The 20332-nt window shown below is 33.0% G+C and overlaps 1 protein-coding gene across 9 annotated transcripts in view; it reads left to right on the top strand.

The window, feature by feature from the left end:
• The window catches only part of LRBA (LPS responsive beige-like anchor protein), a 722446-nt gene that overhangs the window by 182679 nt on the left and 519435 nt on the right, over nucleotides 1-20332 (top strand). For all 9 annotated transcript variants that reach the window (XM_038558983.1, XM_038558984.1, XM_038558982.1 and 6 more), the window contains 5 exons: nucleotides 2777-2904; nucleotides 3407-3514; nucleotides 7239-7398; nucleotides 10466-10913; nucleotides 19741-19874. In XM_038558983.1, coding sequence (XP_038414911.1) covers nucleotides 2777-2904; nucleotides 3407-3514; nucleotides 7239-7398; nucleotides 10466-10913; nucleotides 19741-19874 — 978 coding nt within the window. The remainder of the gene's footprint in view (nucleotides 1-2776; nucleotides 2905-3406; nucleotides 3515-7238; nucleotides 7399-10465; nucleotides 10914-19740; nucleotides 19875-20332) is intronic.

The following is a 20332-nucleotide window of genomic DNA, read 5'->3' as shown; positions in this document are numbered from 1 at the left end:
GAAATGTTGAAAGTGGAAAATCTAATTAGTTCATGAAATATTTTCCCATTTTTAGCAGAAATAGCTGTTACATAAACAGACTTTTTTGGTGCAACGATTATTTTTACTCAGTACTATTCAAAGCACTTTTAAACTTAGGATGCTCTAATGAACTCGATGTAACTATTTTAGAAATTTGGTGTAAAGCTTTGATTCAAACGGTGAATATGTAAAAGCAAAAACTATCATTTATTGTCTACTGTCATTTTTTATTATAGATTTTCAGTGAGCCAGCAATTATTTTCTTTTATTCATGAGGATATTTGAGATCAGAGAAATAGGAAACTTATTCCATGTCCAAAAGCTATAATTGGTGAAGCTAGAATTTGAATATAGTTTAACTTTCTTTCAGTTTTAACATACTTACTTATATTTTGTTAGTAATATAATTAAAATATTTGACTCTGTTAATTTTGTGTATGCCATTTTATCAACTTTGCCACTTTTCTATAAAGAGTGTGTTTCGGGAATTAAAAGTACATGGCTACACTATCAATATTTCACTGTCCTGAAGCATTAAATTCAGAAATGAGGGAAATACTCTATCTCCCTCATTTTCATAATTCAATCTATCCTAGCACCATGTCTTCTATATACAAGTGAGATTCAGAAAACGACTTGTTCAGGATCTCTTTAATAGAGTATGGTAAGCTTGGTAAATAATCCAAATATTTGATCTCTGGTTTTTTTCATGCTTGTTCTTTCATGAGGTTGGAGGTAAGAAGGCAGTACAGCAACAGTGAGAGTAACTTGTACTACTGAGACTGATGAATGTGGCATGGTTTATAACTTTGTGTATCGATACCAAAACTGGAATTTATGCAACCTGGGACAAAAGTAATACAAAAGTTATTTTCCTAGGCCTGATTTTAATTTTGACAGAGTAGTATTCTATATTCTCTTCTTCCTTTCCTCACTATGTTCCTTCTCTACTTTTCCCTAGTTTTTGTTCTCTTCTTGCAACTTTCTGAATACTTTCCTGTCTCACTTCTTTGTCTGCTAGCCATATAAAGTTTGGTACTTAGAGTCCACAAAGAAGTTTGCTATCTTGTTCCTTTTTAAAAAAATTTATTTATTCGTGAGAGACACAGAGAGAGGGAGAGAGAGGCAGAGACACAGGCAGAGGGAGAAGCAGGCTCCAGGTAGGGAGCCCGATGTGGGATTCGATCCCCAGTCTCCAGGATCACACCCTGGGCTGAAGGTGGCTCTAAACCGCTGAGCCACCCGGGCTGCCCTGCTGTCTTGTTCCTAATTTGCTCTTCTACTCTTGTTCAGTTCAAATGCCCTGAAAGCTACTGATTTGATTGGGAATTGAGATGATTTATATGCAATCAAACAATTCATGATCATTTTTGCATTACCTAATTCATCATTTAAACCTAAAAATTAACCTGATTGGGAGACATAGAGAGAGGTAATTATTTTTTTTTAAACAGGTGATTCATTTAATTTAGCACTTATTTTAAGTTGTTGTAAATGTTACAACCAAATTCTTGAATTTACATAATTCTTTCAGTGGTTAGCAAACAATGCTATTACAGACTCTATAATAGTTTATAATCACATATAACATGAATGCTATAGGATTTATGCTCAGAAAAGATCACCATTTTGAGTATGGTATTTGTGAAAGTCAGAAACAAAGAAAGGTTAGTATTTGGTAGTAATATACTGAAACATCAAATCTTAAAGATTTGGGGATACCATGGCTTACAAACATACTGGTTTCTACTGGATAAAATTATTATTATTTTGAGTATGGTTGACACATTGTTACATTGGTTTCAGGTATACAACTTAGTGAGTTGAAAGGTTTGTATATTAGTCTGTGTCCAGTTACATTGCTATTACAGTATCATTGACTATTTCTTATGTTCTGCTTTTAATTCCCATGACTTACTCATGCCATACGTGGAAGCCTATAAATCTCTCTCTCCCCTTCACCCATTTTGCCCACCTCCTACTACCCTCTCCTCTGGTAACCATCAGTTGTGTTCTTGTTTTCATAGGCCTGATTATGCTTGTTGTTTATTTTTTTCCCTAGATTCCATTTATGAGTGGGATTATATGATATTTGTCTTTCTCAGTTTGACTTATTTCATTTAGCATAATACTAGAGAGATTATTTGGACTGTATATTAATTATAGTCTCTTTTCTGTCCCCACCTTTTATATGGTTTTAATGAAAGCCAGTTAAATGTAGACACTGTAAATATTTTCTATAAATGCTGTACCCTCTATCAGTCTCTATTAAAATCATGCTATAATGATACATAATAAGAAAAACATGCAAATTTTAACTATTTTACTTTAGTGAAGGTGATGGAAGGTTATTATCCTAGAAAGCTCATGGCAGTGTGATTTGCTTTATATTTTTTTCTACCTTTCAGTTCTTCCCTATCTTTTCCTTATTTTTTTTCCTATCTTTTCCTTAATAAAAGATTGTCCTAGCTTAGCTTAAGTGAGATCTAAGAAACATTAGCCTGTTGATTAAGATTCCTGAAATGATTCTCTCTTAGCACTGGTTCCTGATAGAGTAGCTAACAAAGTCAGAAAACAAACAGGTGACAAAGTCATTTGACTAAATGTCCCTGACATTTTAGGGATTTGCTGAAAGTAATCTGTTTCAAGTAAAAGCTTTATGTAAGTCATATTGTGTAGGTGATTTTTATCAGTTTCAAAATCTTAAATAAAATTTTCTTTTCTTGCCCAATCTTCTCCTTAAAATAAACTACAGTGTGTGCAGTGGCAGTAAGGAATTGTTTAGAGTGTCAACAGCATTCACAGCTGAAAGCTAGAGGAGATACAGTCAGAGGCCAGAAAACAATGCATAGCTTGATTCCCATGGGGAAATCTGCAGCGAAGGTAAGCATACAGAATAATTAATTAAATAAAGTGCCTCTTACTTTACGATTAAGATCTTAAATTTATTTGTTCATTTCAACATAAAGTTAAATAAATCTGACAGAGGTTCTAAAATAGTTATTTTAGTCTGTGGACATAGCATTCAAATATTTGTCTTTAAATATACAGTAAAGATTTGCTTATACTTAATCTTGTCTACTTTTCCAAATGTTTACTTTTCTTGTGTCTTTGATACCTTTTCCTTTGAATATGTCAATTTGTATTTCATGTACTTGGTGAGTTAGTGTGCAGTGTGTTTTTTCCTTTATGGCTTCCTTTTGTAACCCACACCTCTATTCCTGTAACCCAAAAAAGAAGAGAGAAGTAAGTAGGAAAAATAAACTGGAAAAAAACAGTGTTACAGTTATTTTTTTTTTTTCTGGTACTTGGAATGCTGTGCTAATTTTTTTTTAAATTTCTGTGTAATGTGTGTATATATATATATATTTGTTGTCTTAAATAGAGTCCAGTGGACATTGTAACTGGTGGTATATCTCCAGTAAGAGATTTTGAGAAGCTCCTACAAGACATGGATATTAATCGGCTTAGGGCAGTTGTCTTCAGAGACATAGTAAGTAACAGTATTTCCTTTCACATACTCTTAACTGATTCATATTTCCTCCTAGGCCCAAAGTATTGAGCATGAGAACTCTTTGTAATATAAAATAGTTGAGTAGATATAAGAAGGACTAGAAACTAATTCTTTTGATAGTGATTTTAGAATCTTAGAATATTGGAAAGTGTTGTTTATATAAAGGGAGTTAATATATCAGAATAATGATGCTAAAAAGAATAATACATTATTACATATTAAGCATTGTAAGTGCTTTACATGTAGGAGGTCCAACGACTTCTTGAGATGAGTACTTTTGTAATTACCATTTTATAAATGAGGAATCTGAGGCACAAAGACCTTTAATAACTTTTTCAAGCTAACAGAGCTAGTAAAAGATAGGATTCCAACTCAGCAGTCTTAAACTCCCGAATCTACACTCTGAAAGTAATGGAATGTTCAAATTCTGAATAGCATATTATTTTTACTGAACATTGGATATTTTTTCCCCTCAAAGGAACAAAATTATGATACAAAGGTATATGATGAAATGGTGTGTAGGGTGGCTTTAATTTTTAAAAAATATTTGTTTTAGTTGATTTTCATATAATGGCACAGTTTCACATACAGATTATAAGATCGTATGAGAGTCTAAAGGTGAAAATAAACATTATTTGTAATCCTACTCATCAGCATTTGTAGTATTATCATTCGTTAATATTTATTGAATACTTAACTGCCTGTTTAGTACAGGATGTTCTGCAAGTTTCTTTTTTTTTTTTTTTTTTTTTTGCAAGTTTCTTTTTATCAACTTTATAACTTCAATTTTTAATTTTCCCCTCTTCTTTTTATAGAGCTTTAGTCCTCTCGAGTTCTTGACTAAGTTTTATACACATACACATAAACAGTTTGTTAATCGTTATTAGCTATAGTTAATAGTTAATTGAATGCTTACTGCATTTAAGCAAAGAACTGGATGTTCTGTTTCATTTAAGTCATGCAATAATCCTATGAGAAAGAAGTATTAGGTTAAATAATCTCTTTAAGATTACATAAGTAGTGCGATGCCTGGGTGCCTCAGCCATTGAGCATCTACCTTCTGCTCAGGGCGTGATCCTGGGATCCTGGATCCAGTTCCAAGTTCTGCATTGGGCTCCCTTCAGGGAGCCTGCTTCTCCCTCGCCTGTCTCTGCCTCTATTTCTCTCTCTCTGTGTGTCTCTCATGAATAAATAAATAAATCTTAAAAAAAAATTACACAAGTAGTAAGAGGTAGAAGTGGGTTAGGATCTAGGGAATCTGGTTCTTGAAATTTTGATCTTAACCATTAGGTATACTGCCTCCCTAGATCTCCATTTATTTGCTTTTTGGTAGCTGTATCATTCCTTTAATTAAACCATTAACTTGTTTTTTCAGAACCGACTGACTTTGTTCATTTTGGGACCAAATAATGCTGCTGCTTTCTCTCCCCTCTTTTTTCATTGAATCCATTGCCCTATAGCTTTTTCTTATAGCGATCTTTAAAAATCTGTAATAGGTATTAACTCTTTTGCTTTAAATATTCTCTGATGGCTTCCCATAGCACTTAAAATGAAATAAAAGCTCTTCATCCTGGCTCTGTATGATTTGGCTTTTTTGAAACTTTTTTTTTTTTTTAAGTTTTATTTATTCACAAGAGACACACAGAGGCAGAGACTCAGGCAGAGGGAGAAGCAGGTTCCCTGTGGGGAGCCCGATGTGGGACTCGATCCCAGGACCCCAGGATCACCGACCTGAGCCAAAGGCAGCTGCTCAACCACTGAGCCACCCAGGTGCCCCTTTTTGGGACTTTTAAACAAGTTTTTATATTATGTGGTTTGGAGAGAGGTAGAATGTCTCCTATATTTAACATGTGTTTCTGAAAGTAATAAATAATCAAAAAAAAATTTTTATAATAAAGTTTTACAATCACCTTGTAGAAGTTGTAGAAAAAAGACCATGTTTCCCAGACTCTGTCCCAGAGATTTTTTTTCCACAAAGTTTGATGAAAAAGGAAATGACCTTAGATTGACAATGTAAAGAAGCTATTACCCTGAGGGTTAAGTGCTAAACTTTTTAATCACTCTAATCTGAATTCACATTTGCCTTTAGGTAAATTATTTCTCTAGGCCTCATCTTGTTCAGAGGGGTTAATGAAATGTGTTTGAAGTATGTAGGATAGTCCCTGATCCATTTTAAGTTTTCAGTAAGTGACAGCTACAATTAAAAACAAATTTATTTTGGGATTTAGGACCTAAACATATGGATCTATTGGATATTTCTTATTGGACAGAAATCAGGCTTACACTATGAATTTTATACTGTAATAAGTAAATATTGAACATATTAAAGGGTTAAATAAATATTTAGGGGTAAATGATTTGTAATAGATTAAGAAGTTAAGATCATGGGGCACCTAAGTGTGTCAGTCAGTTGAATGTCTGACTCTTGATTTCTGCTCAGGTCATGATCTCAGGGTCATTAGTTCGAGCCCCGCCTTCCTGCTCCACTCTCAGTGCAGAATCTGCTTGTCTCTCTCCCTCCTCTCCTCCCCCTCCTCTTGCTTGCTCTCTTTCAAACAAGCAAACAAACAAACAAACAAATAAATCTTTAAAAAAAGATCAAGTAAGTTTTTTGCCCACATTTTAATGTTAATATCATTAGCAACAGTTATTATAATAGTGTTAGGATTGTGTGACAGCAGAACACAGGAGTGTCTAGAAAAAAAGAATGGTTAATAAAAAAGGGAAAATGTGCATTTATCTTTTCCATCAAGACTAATAAGGTCTTGCATATGAGCCAAAGGGTACCATAGATTCTTATCAGATTTACAAATACTTCTAATATTTGCATCAAGTGGAAATGTTCAGGTAGAGCAATGATATCTCCTTATTTCCCAGAAATTATGTCAAATGCATTTAGTTTCATTTGCACCATTAGTTGATATTTATTTATCTGTTCAGCAACAGTCTCTGTTTCCCTTATCCTAGGTTTATCTGTTACTCAAGGTACCTTTAGTTTTCAGAATTCGATGGACAAGTTTGATTTTTCCCTTTAAATTATTTTGAAATGTTATCAGAATAGTGATATGTGCAGGGTCCCTTTGAAGATGGAGATTTTGACTAGATGAAAGAGGTCATCGGTGCAGACATGTGGGTAATCTGTAGAGCTAAGATGAAGCCCTGGTCTCTTGTAGAGGTCAGTCTAGTTTGTCCTTTTCTTTCTGGAAGACACTGTATTTTCAATTTTAGACACTTGATTGTACTATTTAAAATAGTCCTGAGAATTCCTTTGGGATCCTGTTCTGTATTTGATTACCTCACTTTTTTTTTCCCGAATGATTGTCTTTTAGGAAAATTGATAATTGTGATTTTTTAATACATGTTTTAATTCTTATGATTAGAAGTCAAAATAATTATTCATATATAATGATACTTTCTCATTTGATTAATCTTACAAGGTATATTGGACCATTGTCTTCAGACTGAGTTACTTAATTTAAAAAACAAGCCAAGTTCTCTCTACATATTTCACGAGCATAAAGCCTCTCATTTATAGGCATTTTTCCAAAAGTCTTTGCCTAATCTTTACTGAGGTGAATTTATTATTTTCTGCATATATTGAAAGATTTATGGACATGTTTTATACTTAAATGTTGTCATATGAAATAAGCTTGGTACCTCTTATTTAATAGTGGCATGATCAACTACTTTTATTTTTCCCTAGGAGGATAGCAAACAAGCTCAGTTTTTAGCGTTGGCAGTTGTATACTTTATCTCTGTTCTTATGGTCTCAAAGTACAGAGACATTTTGGAACCCCAAAATGAAAGACGTAACCAGTCATTTAAGGAAACTGGTAGTGAAAGTGGGAATTTATCACTTCCTGGTAAGTTTCTGTATCTTATTCTCTATCATCCAAAATTCAAGTAAAACATTTCCTAATAGGGGTACCTGGTTGGCTTCGTAGTTGAGTGTCTGTCTGCCTTTGGCTCAAGTCATGAAACCTGGGTCCTTGGAATTGAGTGCCCTGCAGGGAGCCTGCTTCTTCCTATGCCTATGTCTCTGCCTCTCTCTGTGTCTCTCATGAGTAAATAAATAAAATCTTAAAAAAACTCCAAAAAACTATTACTTAATAATTAAAATACTGATTCTGGAATTTAAATGCATTTATGTATGAAGTGAGATTGTACATTTTTTAAATTAACAACTAAATATTTTAATTTAAGTACCATGTATTTAATTCCAATTGGGAGATGATACTTCTTTTTAAATTAAAACATAATTAAGAAAATGTTATCCTTTACAAGTAAAGGATAACATTTTTGTTTGCTTTGGCATTTATTGTAAAGGATAAATAATACATATTCTTTCTAAGAGATTTGTTAACAAAAAACTGTAATAGAAGTGATAGAAGTAGTTATAGAAGTAGGTGCAGGTTATAGTTGTGTATTTAGAGAAGCAGCTATTACAGTTGTAGCAGTAGCTACCACTTTGTGGAAGTGATTTATTTATTTAATAAACATTCATTCAGTACCTGGGAGGTACTTGGGTATATTCATGAACAAAAGAGGAAAAAAATTTCTTCCCTCTGGAGTTTATAGTCTAGTGAGAGGAGATAGAAAAGAAGTACATGTAATAAATTGTATAGTGTTTTAGAAGATAAAATCCAACAGAAAAAAATATCAAGAATGACCAGGAGAAATGGACTGTGAAATTGTTATTCTAAGGAAAATGAAGAATTATTTGAAGGTTTTTGAGAGAGGAGTTACAATTGACTTAAGTTTTTAAAAGTAACAGTTGGGATTCTGTATGAAGAATATACTCTAGAGAGCAAGGAAAAAAAATCAGTGTTTTAGTTAATGTACTGCTGTGTAACATACTACCTTGAAGCTCAGTGGCTAAAATGATAACTGTTTTAGTCTTGTTATCATGATTCTGTGAATGTGGTTTGGACAGGGCACAGTGGGGATAATTCATCCGTGCTCTAAATGGTGTTTGCTGTGGCCTGAGATGCCTTTTCCACTCATATATCTACTGCTAGGATGGCTCAAGAATTGAGGCTGACTGACTTGAAATGGCTCAGCTGGACATATATGTCTGAGGCTTTGGCACTTGTTCTCAGCTGAAATTCTTTGGTGTTCCTCCGTTAGTTTGGAGGGCCTATATCTTTTCATGTAGTCTCTGTACATGTTCTCTTCTGCAAGAGAGCCAGCTTGCTTACACAGGTGTCAGGTGTTCAGTGATCCTGAGAAATGCACAAGTTGCCAGACCTTTGTAACAGCTGGTCACAGAACTGGCCCACTGCCACATTCTGTTGATAAAACTAAGTGAAGCTCAGCCCACATTCAAGGGGATGGATACCAGGAGGCATGGGCCAAAAGGATTGTTAATATAACAGTTTCACACAACCCAGTGGGAGGATATTGCAATAATCCAGGAAAGAATGGATTTTGTGATGGACTAGGGTGGTAGCTATAGAGTTGGTGAGCAGTAGTCAGATTCTGGATACATTTTGATGGTAGAACAGAATTTAAAATACTGGATATGTGAAAGATGGAATGTCATCAAGAAGGATTATAAGGTGCAGTTGGACAGAAGGGGAAACATTTTTGGGAAAGATAAATTCAGTTTTCAACATGTTGAGTTTGAGATATCTTTTAGACATAGAAGATGTAGAATAGGCACTTAAAAATAAGTCTGACTTTTTTTTGGTTAATATAGTAGTATTTTAAAACTTTAAGAGTGAATGAGATCACTAAGGGAATAAATGTTGATAGGGAGGGTAAGTGCTAAGTCCCTCCAACTCAAGAAATAAGGGAGAAAAATAAGTGAAGGAAATTAAGAAGGAACAACCAGTGAGGTAATAGATCAAAAACCAGAAGAGTATGATGTCCTGTTAGCCAAGTGAAAAAAAGTATTACTAGGTTGGAAGGAATGGTCATTTGCTGCTGCTGTGTCAAATGCTATTAGGACCAAGAACTGACCATTGGAGTTAGCAAGATGGAGCATTTTTGTTGGAATGCAGTGAATGCCTAATTAGAGGGAATGAAAGAGGGAATAGATGGTGTTCCTTGTTGAACTACATGTTAAAGATTATCGAATTACTCTTGCATAATAAGAGGGATAACATGTGTTTTAGCAAGTAGAAACTGTGTTTGAGGTAGAAATCTTAGAATTATTGTCCAAAGAAGTGACAATGTATAAAGGCACATTTTCTGTGCCTTTGAAGTCCAAAACATTGTCCTATGTTCAGCAGATTGCAAGTAATTTGATGTATGAAGTGTGATGGCAAGAGTAGCAAGAGATAAAGTTGTTGACCACCTACTACTTGCTGGGGATTGCTGTGGGCACAGGCATTGTTATAGGTACTGGACATGAAGTGTTAAAGAGGACAAATTCCCTGCCTTGGTTAAGTTTACATTCTAGCGACTTCTATTATTGAAGTCTTGTATTTTATCCTAACGATTTTGGAGTTTTTCTTGTAGGCCAATGGCTTTCAACCTTGTGTTACTATCTGTTGGTATGTCATACTCAGTTTGATGGGTTTTTCTCAGTTATCATTTATTATTTTTATATTTCTCATCATTTTATTAAAGCATCTATTTTGATTACAGGCATATTAATGCAATATATTATATAGTTCCTGTAGTTTATTTTTCCCTTTTAGAACATGCTGTATATTTCATAATTTAAAATAGTAGATGGTGGGTGATGGGGATTAAGGAGTACACTTGTTGTGATGAGCACAGGGTCACAGGGGTAATACATGGAGGTGTTGAATCACTACATTGCACACCTGAAACTTAATATAACACTGTATGTCAACTAGCTAAAATTAAAATAAAAACTTGAAAAATTAAAAAAAATAGTAGATGGCTGTTAAGACTGAATGTACCCTTTAAAAATTGGTTCTAAAATTTTTTTGTTCTTAACTTTTCTTGTTTCTGGATAAGGTGTAGAAAATACACCATCAGCATTCAGCCCGTTAACACCAGCATCAGTGGAAGAATCTGAGAGCACATCATCTACTCGAAGGAGGGACTCAGGCCTTGGGGAAGAAACAGCTGTTGGCTTAGGAAACAGTGTGGATGTAGTTCCTCCTGTAACACCTCCAAGTGTCAGTGCAGGCCCAGACGCAATCAGTGAGGCACTGTGCACTCTTTCTTTAGAAGTCAATAAATCTCAGGAAACCAAAAATGATGGAGGAAATGAGTTGGATAACAAGGCTGCACCATCAGTTCCAGTTTCAAAAAATGTCAATGTGAAGGACATTCTTCGAAGCTTGGTTAATATACCAGGAGATGGAGTCACAGTGGATCCTGCCCTTCTGCCACCAGCCTGCCTTGGAGCTCTTGGTGACCTGTCTGTTGAACAACCTGTGCAGTTCAGATCTTTTGATAGGTACTATAAATAGTCTTTTGTATTGATCTGCTTATATTTATAAATTCTAAATACTTAAAAGGTTAACAGGAATTTAACTGCTAAATTTTGTAGCTTCAACATTAGAAAGGGATGTTTTGATTTAGTTTATAAAAATTAAAAGGATATTTTTGTTGTATAAAAGGTTTGTAGGTAGGCAACAAGGTATTTAAATTTTTATTTTTCATCCTACCAATAAGATGGTTTAAAAATAATTTTAATATTACATTTGCAAGTTACAATGTAAATAGTTTTGTTTGTTATAGGTTAGAAATCACCTCTACTTAAAAATGGCTACTTTTTACTCTTTTGCTACCAGTACTGTCAGCCTTTGTGGAGGAAAAAAAAAAGTGGGAATCTGTGGATTCCAGTAGACTCAGGAATTCAACAAGGTGCTTAGAGCTTGAGAGCTTGAGAAAACTGATTATAGATTCTTGACTTTATTGGTTCTGCTGCCTAATAAATCTTTTGCTAATGTACCTGAAAAATTTTTTTATATGTTCTAAAACTTTGTGAAATTCTGCCTATAAGACATGTATGTATTGAGCTATTACTTTCAAACATCAATATTTTTATTGGGATATAAGCTCTAACTTAAAGAGAAGTTGCCAATTAAAAGAACTTTTGTTTTTCTGGAGTCATTTGAAAGGAACTTGACCCAACAGTCCATCCCTTTGAATATTTCATTGTATATTTTCTACATAACCACAATACATTAGTTGAAATAAGGAAATCAATGCTGATGTAATACTATCTTTTAATCTTCAAACATCTTTAAGCTTCACTGATTGTCTTAATCATACCTTTATAGTGGAAGGATCCAGTTCAGAATTCTGTGTTGTATTTTGTTGTGTCTTTTTATTCTCCTTTAATCTGGAAGAACAGTTATTTAGTCTTTCTTAAATTTTATTATCTTGACATTAGAAAATGATAGCCCAGCTGTTTTTGTAGAATGTCCCTCAGGGGCAGCCCCGGTGGCGCAGCGGTTTAGATCCTGGAGTCCCGGGATCTAGTCCCACGTCAGGCTCTCTGCATGGAGCCTGCTTCTCCCTCTGCCTGTGTCTCTGCCTCTCTCTCTCTCTCTCTCTCTCTCTGCATCTCTATGAATAAATAAATAAAATCTTAAAAAAATTAAAAAATAAAAGAATGTCCCTCAGGTTAGATTTGTCTAATATTTCCTTAGAATTTTATTCAAGTTAATGCATTTTTGTCAGGGAAATTGTGGAGGGGGCTCTTTTTCTTCTTGTTGTATTCTAACAGGTGGCACATATGATTTTATTTTACTACTGCTGATGTTCATTCTCATCATTTATTAATGTGGTATTTTCTAGATTTCTCCACTGTTAAAGTATTTCTTATAAAGCAATATCATCCTGATCAAATGAATTTAGTTCATTATATGGCTTTATGATTTCCTATTTTATTCAGTATGTTATAATCTATTGTTGTGATTGTTACTCTTTATGTTGATGCTCAGATTGTATCTGATTTGGCCAGTGAAATTCCTTCAAGTTGGCTTCTGTTTTCTTTTGACACATCCTCATCATAATTTTCTGCTGTTTTATTTCTTTATGTCTTCTCTTTTCCTCTCATCTAGTTTTCTACTTGAGACTTGCTGTGGGTTGGAACATGAGGTGTCTAAGCTGATAAAAATTGTTTATAGTAATTAAGATGCTCTGAAAGAACACAGGGAATATATAATTTTAGTGGAGAGTCTTTTAGTCATCATCCTTTGTCCTCTTGTTCTCTCTACCTCTGTTTAAAGATGAGGTCAGTGTACTGGAGTGATGAGATTGATGAAGTCTAAATTCTAGCGAAATAGCATCTTGGTATATTTATATTGTTACATTACAGGTATAGTGGCTGCTCACTTCAGTCTTTTTTTTAAAATGGGCTTTATAATATAGGAATTAAATTTTTGACTCTAGAAATCAGACAAAACTGAGTTTGAGTTCTGGCTCTATCACTTATTAGTAAACTTGGACTAGTTCTCTCATTGAGCTTCAGTTTCCTTATCCTTCAATTGTGTGACACAGTTAAAGACAAAAGACAAAGTAGAACACTATTGATGTGAAATGATATTGAAGATATATTAATCTCTAACACTTAGCATGAAGAAATCACTCGATAAATGTGAACTTAGCTGTCACACTTAGTAAGACATTTTGTCATTGCTGCATTCTGTTGTGTGTGTGTATGTAGAGATACTAAATGTTTGGGAATACATATTACAGATAAAAGGGTTATGTATTCCTAGTATATGTGTGTGTGTATATAAAATGTTAACAAACAAATTGACTAATCTGCTAGAAAAATTAACAAATAAAGGAGCGGGTAGTTCATATATAAGGAAATAAATACTGTTAATATGCAAATGTAAAGGCAGTTTGTATCACTAATAATGAAGGAAATAAAAATTTAAATAACCATGAGAAAAAAAAATAACCATGAGATAGTTTCTTTGATTAAATTAGCAAAGATTTAAAAGATGATACCTAGTGTTACTGAGGGTACGAAGAAACACATTGTCGAAAGGTCATGTTAATACAATGTATTTGAGGGAAAACTGGCAGTATTAATTAAAATTTAAAATATGTAAATATAATTTTAGAAATTAATACAGAAGATACACACAAGTATAACTTTTTTTTTCTGGAGAAATGTCATAGTTAAGCTAATACTATTAAGCTCTTAAGCTGTGAAGTTCTAATCTAAAAGCATTTTTTAGTTAAAATTGATACTATTTTTTATTCTTTACAGATGACGAAAACTTAGGCACAGGGAAATTAAGTAGGTAGTTAAGCTCTTATGCTAGTAAATGTTGGAAGTTAAGTTTTGAAGCATGGATGACTGACTCTAGACCTTGTCATTTGGTGGTGTTATGCATCATAGTTACCAATCTATGAAAGATTGGTTCCATATGCTATTTTCTACACATACAGGAATTAGTATGTAGCCATTAAAGTGAGAAAAGCAGAACATTATGTATTGGTATAAAATGATACTGTAGATACATTATTAAATGAAAAAGTGGTATACAAAATAGTTTGGAATTTATGATCTTTTAAAAAAAATAGATGTATCTGTTCATATATGCCTCAAAATGTATATTTAAAACTGTTCATAGCAATGGCTGTATTTTGAGAGTGGGAAGAGATATAAATAGTTTTTAAGATATTCTTAATTTTGGTAATTTGCTTAAATGTTTATTACTCTTAGATGAGTAGCCAAATACTTAGTGAGGGTAGATTTGTAAATTTAATATATCTTATTAATCTAGTCAGAGAATTTCCTTATAAATGTCCCAAATTTTAGTGAGTGGGTTATGAACTTATTTAGGGAAACAATGCCTCAGTAATACATATTAAGGAGTTTATTAAAATAGAATACAGGAGAATTTCTGTGTTAATATTTTTCAGGATGTTATTTGGAACTTATATGTCTGGTATGCACTTAATGTATTGTCCGATGGCAAGCAAAATGCTCTGTTTCCACACCCCCCGCTCTTTTTCTTAGCAAGAGACACCTTTTGAAAAACTATTCTCGCACAGGCTTAGGCCAGTGGAATATCTTTGGGAATTTCAAAGCATCCCTCTGATCATGTATTTATCTCTGGAATGCTGTGTCAGAAATCACAACTCTCCTCATATCTTAAGAATTATCAACTCTCAAGCAATAGCTGGAAAGTTTAGAGTAACAGCTACATGAGTGGGACCTTGCTGAAAGGCTGCCAGGTTGTGAGCCTTTGTGGATGGCAAGGTGTTTGTGTTCATTCCCATGCCAAAGTTCTTGCTCTTATCTAATTTGAAGATCCTCTCTGGTGATTAGTGGATGCCAGGGATTTATCTTGATAAAGTTCAAGGGCTTGTCTGGCTTTTCAATTAGATCCTTAGGGAGTAAAGTGCTAGGCTTAAAATGCTCTTTTCTCCTTTAGTGAACTATTTGCATGATAAATAAAATAGCGTTTATGTGAAAGTTTATGATATTTGAAACTGATATGGTTCTGAAATGGAACTTCTGAACTGTAGTGATTTGGAAGACATTGTTGCTCTTTGTTGTGACTAAATAAAACTTTACAGAAATCTTTGTTGTTCATATTAAAAAAAAAATGCCAACAGTGTTTACACTTTCTGTATGTGGAATGTTAGGAAACTTTGTCATCTGTAAAATGGAGATGATAATACGTAGTTCTTAATTCATGGATTGTTATAAATAACAATAACAAATATATTCTAAGTATAGTGCTTCACAGGTACTTATTATTCATTAAAGTCAGTGAGTTTGTAAAGAAAATTATAGTACGTGGGGTACCTGGGTGGCTCAGTTGCTTAAGTATTGGTCTCTTGATTTTGCTCAGGTTATGATCTCAGGGTCCTAAGATTGAGCCCTGGGTCAGGCTCTGCACTTGGCAGGGAGTCTGCTTCTCTCCCTGTCCCTCTGTCCCTCCCCCTTCATGCATGCATGAATGTGTGCACTCTCTTTTTCTCTCTCCCTAAAGATAAATAAATGTTTAAGTCTTTAAAAAAATGATAATATGTAAAATTTTATATCTTAATATTTGGTTTTTAATTGACAATTTGGAAAATTGCTTATAAAGCTAAAAGACCTATCTGCCTTACAAATTCTTCATGCCAGAAAGTTTGAAGTGCTTTTTGTTAAAGTTGATGGCAGATACTAAAAATCTAGTTATTTGCCTTCTTAAGTATTAACAAAGGATTTCAGTAAGTCTCTTACATAGAAACTTAAGCTGTTAACAAAGCCAGAAATATCCCTAGCACATTTCTTGGCATGTAGGATCTCAAACTTGTGTCAAATGTGTGTTGCGTTTTCTTTGTGTTTTCCAAAGTATTTTAGAAAGTTTTGAAATAATAGTCCTTTCATGATCATTCTTGAGTAGTGGTAAAGATAAATTTCTGCAGGTTTTTTTTTTTTTTTTAAACTGTAGGTAGGACATGCTTTATTAGTTTACGATAGCTTACAGATCGCCTTTATTGAAAGCTTTAATTTTTTACATGGAACCCTTATGACAATGGAAACAGTAAAGGAAAATATCCTGAAATCTATCTGCTGCTTTTTTTTTTTGTCCTTTAATTTGGATCATTACGACTTTGAATTTTCTTTATTTTTATATGGTCCAAAGCTGAAGCATTATTAGTTATTTTGCTTTCTCAGTATTGATTTGAATCAGCCAAAGAATTTGGAAATTGATTAATTTTCTTTCTCTATTAAGTACATAAGTAGGCTAAAAAATTGAAAACTTTATCCATTTGTGAGCATATGTATTTTTTATTTTGGTAGTAATACATGCATAATTTAATATCTTGGAAATCTTTATTACTGCTTCTTGTAGACGATTATACTATAGGATTGTGTTTAAATGTTAAAATGAGGGCAGCCCAGGTGGCTCAGTGGTTTAGCGCTGCCTGCAGCTCAGGGCATGATCCTGGAGGCCTGGGATCAAGTCTTGTGTCGGGCTCCCTGCATGCAGCCTGCTTCTTCCTCTGCTTGTGTCTCTGCCTCTCTCTCTCTCTCTGTCTCTCATGAATAAATAAATCTTTTAAAAAAATGTTAAAATGATTGTGGTAATGGTTGCACAACTCTGTGAACATACCAAAAACCATTAATTGGTTTTGTACAATGTGTGAATTATATCTCAGTAAAACTTAAGAAAAAGGTCAATATGAGAAAACAGTTCAAATTGGAGGCTCCTGTTTAGACAAACCTGGAATTGTAGGGCCTTTACTTTGACAAGTTACTTTACCATCTGAGCTTTACTATTTTAACTTTTAAAGTGAAGGTAATATGTATGTTAGGACTACTTGGAGAATTAGGTAATAATTCTTGGCATATTGTCAGTTTATTTTTTTTATTTATTTTTTTGTCAGTTTAAATCATAGCTATTAATTTATAAATTTATAAAATAGGATCACGTGAGAACACAAAAAATAGTGTATTACGAGCTTTGACTTGAAGATTCTGGGGAGGCTTATCTTTAAGAAAGGTTTTGAAAGATGAGAAGGAAGAGATTACTGGCTAGCAGGGCTAAGAAAGCTGCATCCTAGCTGAGGAATAGTATATGCAAAGGGTCAGAGTTGTAAAATGCTGTATATGCTGAGGAACCATAAGAGCATACAGCAGAAGTGTATGAGGAATGCTAGATAAAATGTAGGTACCTGCACTTTGGATGTATTAGGAATGAGAATATGAGGAAGATCTTAGAAAATATTTACTGAACTATAATAAAGAATAAGTATACATGATTGATAACATTATTAATGATAGTAGTTTAAAGGGTTAGAAATGAGATCAAGTTTTTGTTACTTTTAATTAACCATGTTGTCTTTGACAAATAGTGATTGTGTATACTAAGGAACATTTGTAGTAAATTTACCAGTTTTGCAATGTTTTGTTGTGAAAACATTCAGAGAAGTTGAAAGAATTCTACAATGAATGCCCATAAACCCATCACTGAGATACTGCAATTAACCTTTCATTCTATTTGCTTCATCATATGATTCTTCATATACCCTTCCCTCTATCCATCAGTCTTATTTTTTGTGTGTGTTTCAACAGACATTGGTTCACTTCATAAACATTTCAGTATGCAGATCTTTTAACTAGAGTTCAGTATAGTTTTTTTTAAGGTAAAATGTACATACATTGAATGGCACCAATCTTAAGTGTACCATTTGATGAGTTTTGACAACTTTGTACACCTGTGTAAACCAAATCCTCAATCAAGACATCAGTCTTGAAAGTTCCCTCTTGCTACTTCCCAGCTAGAGGAAATTATTCTTTGATCTTCTTCTACCATAGGTTAGTTAGGCCTTTTCTAGAACTTCATGTAAAAGGAAATATAAAATTTATGTTCCTTTGTATAAGGTTTTCTTCACTCAACATAATGCTTTTGAAATTCACCTATGTTATGTTTATCAACAGTTTCTTTTAATTGCTAGTATTGTTTCATTGTATGAACATATCACTCATTTTTGGAAGGATTCTGAGCTATATCTATTTTTGGCTATTAGATAAGGCTTCTTGTACATAATTTTTGTGAGCATAAGTTATCTTGGGGAAATTCCTAAGAGTTGGCTGGTACATTGGGTAGTTTTAGGTCTTAAATTTCAATTATGGAAAAAATATTTTCAGTTTTCTATATTTTCAGTTTTCTAGTATCATTTTCTGTTGCTCATTTCAGTGATTATTATATTAGTGAACTAGACCTTGCTAGTTCTTTCTTTTGTGAACAAATAAGAGAGTAAATTCTGCACAGCACTCCTCCCTCTAAAACAGATTGCTAGGGTATGTACCTAGAGATTTTCTTAAACAATAGGCTAATGAATTTCTGCCTTGAGTAGGAAATGCATAATAATAAATGTAATTTTTTTTGTATTATTTTGAGTGTACCCTTAGTGTGCACACATGGGAGTGCATGTGTGTGCCTACACAAACATATATGGTCATATTTACTCCCTGTAAAGTCAGTAATCTTCATCTGATATAAGCTACCATGATTTAAGCACACCATTTTGGATTGAGGGCTCAGGTGGCTGTTGCTTCTATTTTTTAGTGTATAGTTAACATCGGCAGTCACCCTTATAATGATGTGACACCAGCTACCCCCAAGTACATTGAATAAGCCATGCCTAACAGAAGAGAACTTGATTTAATTGGCAACAGTGTTTGCCGTCACATGATAGGCACTGAAGTAAAACAGAACCTATTTCGCTGCTTTGTATTATCTTTCTTTAGTATAACAACAAAAACAAAGTGTATTTTTAAGGTACTGGAATTACATAATTTCCACTTTTGAATACATTTATTTGGATCAAGTATCTAAGTAACTTTATTTAGAAACTGAATACTTTAAAGCTGTTAAGGGAATACTTGAAGCTTGCAGTTACAATATTGTCAACAAAAGATGTGATTAAATAAATTGAATGTTGAAGACTTTAGGCTTATGGTTAACACCAGGTAATTAAAAGTAAGCACTGCTGTGGGAGTGCATTATATATCAGCTGTCCTCTTTACCTCATTAACTGGGTTTTTGCATGTTTATGGAGCTAACTTCAATTAAAAATGCCTTTTAGTTATGCCTAATAAGGTCCTTTAGTTACTATTTTGGTATAAAGTATTACACTTTAATTGAAATTGGTTTATCATAAATACCTATGTTTGAATAATAGACAAAATAAATAAATTTGATTATTTGGAAATTTTTGCATCTAGCTTTTATACCTATGCATTGTTTTTTTCTATATAATATTAACAAAAGATAGTCTTTGGGGATTAAAAGGAAAAAATTAGATTATATACATGTTAAAAATAGTTTATCTGCATTTTCTTTTTTACCTTAGATTTCTAAGGTTTTGTGATTTCAAATTAGTGGTGCTTAAAATCCATGTAGAAACATGTTGTTTTCTGCTTCAATTCTGAGGTTAAGAAAAAGTTAATTACTTTTCCACTTGAGTGCCAAAATCCCTTTTTTATATACCTTTGCTTATATTTTATTTAAGTTGGATGATTAAAGATGATCATAAGTTTAAAGAATATTATATAGTAATTGTAAGTTCAAATGTTATAATGAATTCTTTTATTTCCATAGGATATTGTTTTTATTCTAAAACATTGAAATGCAGGTAAATATGAACACCATTGGAAAGATTTCTTATTGAGAGAATATTCTAAATTGTACATCAAAATAGAAATAAATTCTAAAAGGAAGTTAATTTCTTTCTGTTTTGAAATTAATGTAATTAACTTGAATGATCCTTTGTATTTTAAAATCTATTTACTTTCTTTAATACAGAAGTGTCATCATTTCAACAAAAAAATCAGCAGTCTTACCTTCTACACTTACTACAAGTCTACCTACAAATGCTGTCAGTGTGGTTTCTTCAGTAGATTCAACCCAAACCTCAGATGGAGGAGGAGAATCACCTGGTGAGTTAGTTATTAATGATTTGAACAAAAAAAGTTTGTAAATCCCACTTTTGCAAAGTTGAGAATTTTTGATTAGTTATTTTGTTAGGCTTATTATAAATCATTATGCATTTATATTATGATGTTAATTGTTTCATAATTTTCTGAATAAATTTGAGTAGTATCAAATTGTAACAAATTTCAATATTTTCTTAAACATCATAATTTTTCTTAATGTTTAGTGATAAGAGGAAATGTTCACAGCTGGTTAAGTAAAAAAATATGTACAATACATAACATGTAATCATAGGTATGTGTAGTATATACATCTTTTATATATGGGAAAAGCTAGGAATAGTATTCTGAAGTTTTTGATTATTTCCATGTGGCTGAACTACTGGCAATTTTGATTTTTTAAGTTTCGTGTTAGTTTCTTTTTCAAAATTTTGTCAGTAATGTTGTATTAGGTTTATGCTTTG

This window comes from Canis lupus, chromosome 15, assembly GCF_011100685.1.
Source record: "Canis lupus familiaris isolate Mischka breed German Shepherd chromosome 15, alternate assembly UU_Cfam_GSD_1.0, whole genome shotgun sequence".
Taxonomy (NCBI): Eukaryota; Metazoa; Chordata; class Mammalia; order Carnivora; family Canidae; genus Canis; species Canis lupus.
Note: the sequence above shows the minus strand (reverse complement) of the source record. Positions and strands in the feature narration are given on the sequence as shown.